The following is a 10,832-nucleotide window of genomic DNA, read 5'->3' on the forward strand; positions in this document are numbered from 1 at the left end:
TTTTTTTTTAATTTTTCTACTTATTACCAATGGTAATGCTTTATTTCTAACTTTGTTTGCCTGTTATAACTTGTACCTCAGTGTTGTACCTTAATACATGTGTACCTAAAATGGCATGGAAGAGAAAGTGAGTAAGCTATTGAAAATGGCAGCACCAACATGAGTGGGAACAGTGGCGATGGCATTATGGGAAGCATGGCATTGACCGTGGGTCCTGAGCTGTGTGGGCTGCAGATCTGGTGCATGGAAGTGGATATGGGCCTGAGCCTAATGTGGTCAGGGCAAGTCCAAAATGTCAATGAGTGAGTTCCCCTGGCCATTTGCAGCATTGAGAGGGGGACGCCCGAAGTTTCCCAGACAGTGGCCCAAAGTGGAAGAGATTGAGCCCTCGCAAGGAGTGCACTTAAGAAAGCCTGTTGAACTTTTACCTTTATTCCTTTATTTTTCCACTTAGAGTCATAGAGTCATAGAGATATACAGCATGGAAACAGAATCTTCGGTCCAACTCATCCTTGCCGACCAGATATCCTATATAAATCTAGTCCCATTTGTCAGTATTTGGCCCATGACCCTCTAAACCCTTCCTATTCATATACTCATCCAGATGTCTTTCAAATGTTGTTAATCATACCAGCCTCCACCACTTCCTCTGGCAGTTCAGCCCATTTGCACATCACCCTCTGTGTGAAAAAGTTCTCTCTTAGGTCCCTTTTATACCTTTCCCCTCTCACCTTAAACCTATGCCTTCTAGTTTTGGAGTCTTCCATGCCAGGGAAAAGACCTTGGCTGTTCACCTTATCCATGCCCCTCATGATTTTATAAATCTCTATAAGGTCACCCCTCAACCTCAGATGCTCCAGGGAAAACAGGCCCTGTCTATTCAGCCTCTTAATATAGTTCAAACCATCCAACCCTGGCAACATCCTTGTAAATTTTTTGTGAACCCTTTCTTTCTTCCTTTCCTGTAGGAGGGAGACCAGAATTGCACGCAATACTGCAAAAGTGTCTGAACCAATGTCCCGTAAAGCCGCAACATGACCTCCCAACTCCTATACTCAGTGCACTGACCAATAAAGGCAAGCATACCGAAAGCCTTCTTCATTATCTACCTGTGACTCTACTTTCAAGGAACTATGAACCTGCACTCCAAGGTCTCTTTGTTCAGCGACATTCTCCAGGACATTACCATCAAATGTAAAGTCCTACCCTGATTTGCCTTTCAAAAATGCAGCACCTCACATTTATCTAAATTAAACTCCATCTGTCACTCCTCAGCCCACTGGCCTATCTGATCAAGATCTGTTGTATTCTGAGCTAACCTTCTTTGTTGTTCACTACCACCTCCAATTTTAGTGTCATGTGCAAACTTATCGACCATACCTCCTATGTTCGTATCCAAGTTATGTATAACACCGATCCTTGTGGCACACCAATGGTCACAGGCTTCCAGTTTGAAAGGCAACCCTCCACCACCACCTTCTGTCTTCTACCTTTGAGCCAGTTCTGTATCCAAATAGCTAGTTCTGCCTGCATTCCATGTGAACTAACTTTGCTAACCAGTCGACCTTGAGGAACCTTGTGAAACGCCTTACTGATGTCCATCTAGATCACATCCACTGCTTTGCCCTCATCAGTCCTCTTTGCTGCTTCTTCAAAAAACTCAATCGTTACCTGTAGCATCAACATTTAACTTTATTTCTTTATTTTTCTACTTACGCCAAAAACAACGGTTATGCTTTCTTTGTAACTTTGTTTCTGTGTTATTACTTGTATCTAAGTTTTGTACCGAGATACCTTCGTACCTAAGATGGCACCATGTGCGGTGATGCATTCACTTTTCACTGTACTCCTGTAATTGTGTACACGTGACAATAAAAGCTTGAATCAGTTCAAATAAATCCAGTTGTCATTTTATAGTTCCAAGTTGCTGTTAAGAGTACATTTAGAATGAATATGCTTATAGTCTGGTTGCATTCAACAATTCATAGAATCCCTACAGTGTGGAAACAGGCCCTTCGGCCCAACAAGTCCACACCGAACCTCAGAGCATCCCACCCAGACCCATCCCCTTGTAACCTACCTGATCTACACATCCCTGAACATTATGGGCAATTTAGCATGGCTAATTTACCTTACCTGCACATCTTAGGACTGTGGGAGGAAACCGGAGCACCTGGAGAAAACCCACACAGACAAGGGGACACATAGACAATTCCACACAGTCACCTGAGGGTGGAATCAAACCCTGGTCGCTGGCGCTGTGAGGCAGTTAAGTTTACTTAAGTTTAGATATCAAAACTCAAGATTTCAAATTTTAGCATTTTATGTAAACATATAGATGCCAGACTGAAGGTTTAGGTTTTTAAAACAGGGTTCATATTTAATGTCAAGATTATTTGGGAGAGGACACACCTTGGAATACGAATAATTATTGTGAATGCAAGTTAAATGAAATGGTTAACTCACACAGACTTGTTCTTTCCTTCCACTGCCGCAGCAAGAGCTATTTTGGCTTCAGGTTGAATTTCTAAAGAAATTTTATCTGAAGCAATTTCTGATTTTCCACCAAGACTGATATTCCTGCAAATTAAAAGTATTGAACACTGATTGCAACGTACATGATGAACACATAAATCTACCTATTGTGTGGTATTACAAGCATCGGATCATAAAGTGAATAGAGTGACATGATTTAATTAGAACAATGTGTTAACAATTTTGCAAGTTAAAAATGTTTGGAATTATAAAAACTGTATAACTCAATCTCATTTATTTGCTTCCTTAATGAGGATGATTCTGAAATTCTAAGAAATATACCATAATTTATTTTTGCACAATAAAAGGGCTGAATTTTACTGTGGGCTTTGGCATCCACAGGTTGAACTGAAAAGTAGGTTGCATACTTGCAGCACTTGCTAGCTATGGATTGCTGGTTTAGTAATTTTACCAAAGGCAATCTCCTAATCGATAAGCAGCAATTAAAATTAAGGGGTTTCATGAGACAAAGGGTACACCCTCTGAGGATATAGCTGTACCATTTGCATCCAATGGTTCCTATTTGGGCTGTGGAATTTTTGGCTCTGCTGGCCTCCAGGGTGCCCCGTGGAGACTCCATCTAAGAAGCTGACAGGCTGCAGCCACCCTGCTGCTTCTCTTACTAATAGCAGCAATGGTAGGACAATGGTGGGGAACTGACCCAACAAGGTGTCCCACTATTTTACCCGTCCGTCTGCCTCTGTTCGTTCCACCAGAGAATTAGTAAAATTCAGCCATTAATCTATTATAATCTACTATTTAGGTAATCTGGAATGAAATATTAAATGAGTACAAGGTAACAAAAAATAATTAAAGCAGTATTTTCATTGTGAAAGGTAGTTAGCAGCTAGCTATTATTTTTGACCTGATCATTTAACCAGGCATCTAACCAAAGAAAGAGAAATTGAACTAATGTGACAAGTACAATTTACTCCTGCTAGAAAACAATAACACAGGCAAACTCATACGGTAAAGTTCAGAACATGGCAAAGGGCAACGAAGAAGCAAAGGATAATCTACTGCATGTCAAAGTAGCTGGGTTGGAAATAAGTTATGGAATTGTTAAATGCAAGTGAGAAGCTGGTCAAGGCAAGGCCATGGGAGGGAGACAACAGCAGAAAGTCTACACCTATCAATCAGTCTGCAGCAGAAATGACACTAATACTGATAAGTATTCCTCACCATCATTGAAAGTTTTGACTTATTAATTTGCATGAACCAAGATAAATGTAAACAGGGAGACACACAGCTGTGAAACTTATAAACAAATTGCAGGAAACCACTATCTACCGTGGAGCGATATCTGTCTACCTTACCATTAAGAACATGAATGCTTTATTAATACATTGGTGAAAAGAAGCATTTGCTGGACAATCATTATTATGACCTATCAAAATACTACCAGATGAAGAATGCCCTGGAGATTGGAAATTACACTATCATCAGACAGACGAGTTGCAAAAGAGAAACCTTCTTTGAATACTCAACAGAGTAAACCCAAGCGGGCAAGATAATGAAAGAAATTGGTTTTAATTTTTTTTTCTAGTACAAAGTGCAGGCAGCAAATGTATAAGTCATTGCTGCTAACTATTTTAAGTGGCAGCCAGCCAACCACATAGCTGTGGAACATAACTGTACCAGAAAATTATAATTTATTTTTGAGATATGGGTGTGATTACCATTTTTTTAGTTTCCCTTGATAAGTTTGTGGTAGACCTCCAAATTGAACCACCACATTCTATGCAGGTCAGAAGTCAGACAACAGCAGGTTATAGTCCAACAGGTTTATTTGAAATCACAAGCTTTCAGAGTGCTGCTCCATCATTAGGTGAAATGCACTTTATGCAAGTGCCACTGTCATTAGAGTCCATGGGCCAAATCTCTGCCTAAAAACAAGAGGGCTCTCACACCATTGTAAACCAAAGTTTATCTAGGGGTTTCCCCCGACCATTGGCTAAATGTCAAAAGTGGGAAGCAACTCTTAACTAACCATTTACATGTCTTAGTTGCATTTCGGAGTGAGGACTGTCTGCCATCTTACTTTGCCAAAATGACATGGTCACAGAAAGATAACAGATTACTGACCTTCACCGTTTTATGGGCTATCTTGCCTCCCACACAAGCTCTACAAGGGGGCTTTAAAATCTAGCTCATCAACTGTGTGCTTAAATTCACCATTAATCAAAACCTCATAAACTTTTACCTTTGAACAGACCAAGAAACCACAATGAAGACTTTTGAAACATTATCCTTTAATTCTTCTATCATCTTCTTCCGACTTGGTGGACTGATGGTCCAAAGAGAATTTGAGTTTCCTTCAAGTTGTGCAATTAGAATGTCTTCTTTCATGTACGCATCCAGGAACTGCATGGCAGCCTAGGAAAAGATAGAATTAGCTATTAATTCACTGTGAATTTCACCTCTACCACCATCACTTTCAGAGACCAATTAACACAGATGTTATATATGGTGATCCAATGGGGTCAACTTTCAACTTCAGATGCAAGTCAGGACAAAAATTTAGCAAGTTTCTGAAAAGTCCTGAAAGATACATCATAACCTAGTATGTCATCTTTGGAGGTAAGGAATTAAGAGTTGGCAGTTCAAGATGTAGGAAACAAGAGTCTGAAACATAGGCATGGGCCTCGAGACATGATAGTTCAATACAGTTTTTGACCTTCACTGAGTAATACCGTGATTGATATGAGGAAAGTTACTTTCTACAAAACTTCACCATACTATTTTGTTGGTCAGCCCGACTATGTGCCTACTAAAAAAAGTTCAATTAACTTTCAAGCAGCAGCTGACTTTTATTATCAACTTACTGCCTGATAGTCATATGGTGACCTTTCAGGGCTGTTCAACAGTTGTTTCTCTGTTCACCATGACAATGGTTTCTTAGGACCTGGCAAAATGGTTGATGCCAATTCGTTGTTAAAAAAACACTCTTGTTAATATCATGAAACACTACCTAAAGCTTATAAAGCATTTAATGTTTGAAGTACTTCTGAGAATCTTTTAGCAAACTAAAACCAATCAAATTAATCAGAAATAACCTTTCCTCAACAAACCCATGCTGCCCACCCTTGTTTAAATGTTAGGATAAAGGTTGCATTGAAGTGACTTATACTAATTAGAAATACAACTGCATAAACAGAGCTAATGTTTATTTTGACCTTGAAATGCAAAACTGTTTACCAAACTAACTGCACCACACTCAAACTGAGTGAGACAACACAATCTTCTTTAAACAAAATATGTAAAAGTGTATCTAAAAATGCACATTTGTTACAAAAGGTGAAATATCTTTTTATGTACAGGAATAGATGACCTAATATACCGAATAAGACCATATAAACTAGCAGCCCCTGTCCATAACATTCTACCTGGACTAATTTTGCTAATCATAGATAGAGCTTCAGTCATTACTGCAGCAAATTTCAACTTTCCTGGGTCGGAGAAATAAAAACAAAGCAAGGTTTTAACTCAAATTTGCTAGCATTAGACTCCTGAAAAATCTGAGCAGGTGCGAATGTTCTGTAACCATGCCCTCCACTCTGTAAGAGCTTTGAAATGCACATGAGAAGAATATGCTTTAGCTAACTTAAAAGTTGACTGAGAGGTCTGTGGCGCAATGGTAGTGCCCCAACATCTGAGCCAGGAGGTCTGGGTTCAAGTTCCCCATCCTGCAGTGTTGTGTAATAACATCTCTGAACAGGTTGATTCTCTGACACCATGAGTCAGCAGCCTAGACTTTCTGAAGAGGGTGCAGTTTAAAACTGAATGGTTAAAAACAAATTTGGGATTTCAATTGTATTACTTTAACTCAATTTCAACGTATTATCATTAACATGAATTGTTCTAGATAGCAATCTGGAGAAGTGAAGGGTGCCTGCTTGTAGGAGCAGAAAATTGTATTGAAGTGTAAATGATGGGAACACAAAAATTTGCAGTAGCAAGGTTTTAGATAAAAACGCTTTTATGTATTACTTTCTTTTTTAAAATGACTGAAATCTAGTTTCCCAAATGTCACAACATTATTGCTCCAAGAAAAATAACTTAAATAATTACCTTAAAGGCAAGAGTGCAAACTTCTTAAGAGTTTTCCCCAGCAATTGAGAGGGGGTTGAGTGTTCAGTCATTAAGTGCTGGCAGCTGCATTGCTGTGAGGAAAGCCATTATCCTATGGACCCTGTCCTCTGAGTGTCCATAAAGAAAGGGCTGTATGCCCCAGAAGCTGCTGGGAAGCTGCATGTGGCAGATGGCAAGATGCCCGCAGAGACAGGGAATGCCTTAATAGGCCATTTAAGCAGTTCAGTTGGCTTCCATGAAGGCAGCCAGTCTACTAATCTCCTTACTGCTAGCAAAATGACACAGTGGCAGGAAGGAATCAAGCATCACCCCCACTCATGCTTGTATATGTTAGTTTGCCTATGCACTACATTTACAAACACATAGCTATTTGGCTGAGTCTGATATCTGTAAGAGTGCTACCAAAATGTAGAATGAACAACTGCTTTCAATATATCACCTTTTGCGTACAGTAGCACTATTCCACATAGAAAACTTTGACGGAGCAACATATTAAACAACAAACAGAACATAATGATGACAATAATGTAGAAGGTACTTACAGGATTATCTTTAAAATTGTTTAAAAGTTTGTTGTACTGACTTTGATCAAAATCTTGTAGCTGCTTCTGCTGGGCACTCATTGTAAAGATAGGCTTAAGGAAAAAAAAACAGATTTGAATATCGAACCTTGTACTAAAAATGCACCATAAGACAGATTCAGAGGAAAGAAGTACCATTGATGGCGATTATTGTATTTTGGTAAAAGAAACTGCTAGGGAGCAATTCTTATATCATTCTACACGGAGTCCACAAGACAAAAACAAACCATTCAAAACTGTGCCATGCCAGACTTGATATATGTAAGCCTTCTCTCATTTCTCTTGTTCTAGTCTCAAATATTTGACAAGACCTGTTGGCTTTTTAACTCCTATACGATGGGGGATTGCATTATGTTTCCAGAAAACAATCTTGTTTTCCTTGAAACAAGCAGCTTCTAAGCACTTGCCTTCTCAGCTCTGAGAGCATTTGAACTGTCTTGCTATTGTTCTACCTTTGTATATCAAGAACAATATGTTTATTTACTCCTTTTAACTTTGTTCTGTTGGAAATGAGGAGAAAACTACATGTTTAAATCAATTTCATGATAAAGAAGCTTTAAGTTGGACTTAACATCACTTCATATCAATATTAGTCAGGATGATTGATTCATATTTGCATCAACTCCTTAAAAAAGGGTCAGTCTTGAAAATGGTCATGTGACCAAGCCATAGTTTTCAGGCATTGGCATTCTATGATCCCAAGTGAGATCTGATATTGACATGTGATGCCTTCCCCTTATGACATCTGGGTAGTATTAGCTCATAGATGGCCCTTGGAGAGGAATGCCCAACAGTGTATGTATCCAGGACTTTGGCCAAAGCACAGCATAAATACGCACAGATACAGAAGGAAGGTTTAGCGGTTATATTTGGAGCCAGGAAGTTCCACCAATACCTTTACAGACGTAAATTTATAATAATAATAGACCACAAACCCTTGCTAGGTCTACTTAAATAGAACAAGGCAGTGCCATCCATAACTTCAGGCCATATTCAGTGGTGGGCTCTAATACTAAGTGTATATAACTACAAGTTGGAACACTGTCCAGGAGGCCAAGTAGCAAATGTGGATGCATTGAGCCACCTCCTGCTGGCAAATACATCACCAATTGTATCGCCACTGGAAGAATCTGTAATGATTTAAAATTTTTCGGACACACTTCCAATCACAGTTGACAATATCAGACTTTGGACACAGAAAGATCTGGTGCTGGTAAAACTGAAACAGCTGATGGTAATATGGGAAAGCAAAGGGCCGTCACAACCAGAACTGAAACCTTTTTGGACCCAGAGAGACTAGATTACAGTAGAGAACAGCATATTATTATGCAGAGCAAGAATGATTGGCCCGAGCAAAGGTTGACGTCAGGTACTGGCTGAGCTCCACCAGAGTCATCCAGGAGTTTCCAAAATGAAGATGTTGCTGAGAAGTTACGTCTGGTGACCAGGATTGGATGCAGACATAGCTGCATTGGTGGGGCAGAGCCCAGGATGCCAATAAGGACAAAAATTACCACTAGCACCTCCTCCAAATTCATAGAATGGCCAGGTAAATGCAGGTCCTTTCTTGGGCTCAATCTCTTAGTCATTGTGAACACCTACTCTAAGAGGCTGAACATACATAGAGTTCATTCTTTAACACAGGGGCGATTATAGAAAAACTGCACCCAACTTTTGCAATACACAGACTCCCAGAAGTGTTAGTCATAAATAATAGGCCATCAGTTACCAGCAGAGAATTTGAGTATTTCCTAAAGTCAAATGGTATTCATCATACAAGGACAGCTCCATCATCCAATGGTCTGGCAGAAAGAGCAGCGTAAACTTTGAAGGTATGCTTAAAGAAACAGCCTATAGTTTCATTAGATACCAAACTGCTCCTATTTGATTATAGGACCACCCCTCATCCAACTAAAGGGATGACTCCAGCAGAGTTGGTAAAGAGGAGAAGACTCTGTACTCAGGTTCAAATTTGATCTTCCTAGACATGGGGGAGAGGGGTTAAATGGCATCAGGAATGCTGATGCCGGCCAAAGACTTGGTTACCTCTGAGAGAAGATCAATGCTTAGTGATTATAACATCTTCCATCCTTTAGATATATAAAGAGGATCCTCATCTTTCACCTTTGTCTGGATTAGGAAGGTTACATAGCAAAAATATTACTGCAATAGGCTGGAGGATACCTGCAGTTTTACATGCTTGGGTGTTTGTCCCTGTGCCTTTCAGCCTAGAGGACCTAAGCTCAGGTAAGCTGTGTGGCTTCCATCAGGAGAAGGTTCACCCTCCTCAGCTTGAACTGTTACAAATTCTGGGATCACAGGCATTGGATAGGCAGAGCGGCAGGTCATCTGTGAATATCCTAAAAAGAAGCTTCTGGGTGTCGCTTCTCCCCATTGTGAATGCCTACTGGCACAGCCCTAACTGGCTGAAAGGCACAGGTATCTAGAGTGTGGTTAAGTTCCTCAGGCACCTTTTGACACCATTGATGCTGAGCACCCATGCCTAAAGAGATGATATGCAGGTCTGAGTACATGCACGGCATGCACTGAGTGTCCTGTTAAGCCTGGGTCTCAAGTCGACCAGCATCCTTTCCATGCACACATGCAGGTCTTTTACATGTTGGAACCACCACAACTGTGAGAACATTGAAGGATTTCTCCATCTCGCATTTCAGCCTTCCCAGTGCTTCTTGCAGACCAGATGTTCCTGTGTGCCCATTTACATAGCATGTCAATTTCAGGGCCATATCTTCTACATGGGCATGTTTAGGTGCTTGGTATCTTGCAGTCCTTTATGTGCTAGAGACTCTGGTATTTTATCCTTATCAGCAGAGACATATCAAAAATGAGCTCACCAGATAGTGCTCCTCCAGAATATTTTATATAGAATACACACGGAGGTGAAAGTCACTGAGCTTCAGAAGGGTGCAAATGAACCCTAGCTTATACATCATCTCACGGTTCACACGTTTTCCTTTTGAGTAGAACGGTTATTGAGGGGGCTGGGCTATTGCCTCTTCGATATTGAGTTTCCCTGCATGCCACTAATACCCGCATAAGAGTGGGAGTTATTTGGAGAAGATGGATAAAAGCTAGTGCACAACAAGAATGAATTAGCAGTGGTGGCAATTGGAGAAGCATATAGAACAATGAAGTTTACTGATTTTGTTTCCCACTCTTGACTCCCTGTCAACATGAATAGTCATCATCTTCAATGGCCTGCTCAACTACGTTTTCATCATAGAAAATGAGGAGCTTGATGTCCACCTTACCCCTGCTTTTCTTTCACAGCAGAGGTATCAGTGACATACTTCTTTGTCTATCCAGGCTGCAAATGTCTGGTAGGAAGGCCTCTTGTTGTGGTCAGCTGGGAAGAGGACTGATCTTGTCTCCATTATCCCATCCACCAGTAGCTTCAGATCTTTCATTTCAAAGTGGGAACAAGTTTATTTTTCTCTGTACAATATAGTCAAGAGTTGAGGGTCAAGCACCACACAGTATGATGCATATTTCCTGGGTTTTAGAACATAGAACATAGAAATAGAACATTACAGCGCAGTACAGGCCCTTCGGCCCTCGATGTTGCGCCGACCTGTGAAACCAATCTGAAGCCCATCTAACCTA

At 40.3% G+C, this 10,832-nt stretch overlaps 1 protein-coding gene across 1 annotated transcript in view; it reads right to left on the minus strand.

Moving 5' to 3' along the window:
* Nucleotides 1-10,832, minus strand: part of LOC109920528 (piezo-type mechanosensitive ion channel component 2-like) — a 696,943-nt gene that overhangs the window by 15,023 nt on the left and 671,088 nt on the right. Inside the window, exons 51-53 of the mRNA XM_048596193.1 lie at nt 7,170-7,262; nt 4,739-4,911; nt 2,467-2,580 (exon numbers count right to left, since the gene is read on the minus strand). Coding sequence (XP_048452150.1) covers nt 2,467-2,580; nt 4,739-4,911; nt 7,170-7,262 — 380 coding nt within the window. The remainder of the gene's footprint in view (nt 1-2,466; nt 2,581-4,738; nt 4,912-7,169; nt 7,263-10,832) is intronic.

This window comes from Rhincodon typus, chromosome 4 (genome assembly GCF_021869965.1).
Source record: "Rhincodon typus isolate 14 chromosome 4, sRhiTyp1.1, whole genome shotgun sequence".
In the NCBI taxonomy this organism is placed as follows: domain Eukaryota; kingdom Metazoa; phylum Chordata; class Chondrichthyes; order Orectolobiformes; family Rhincodontidae; genus Rhincodon; species Rhincodon typus.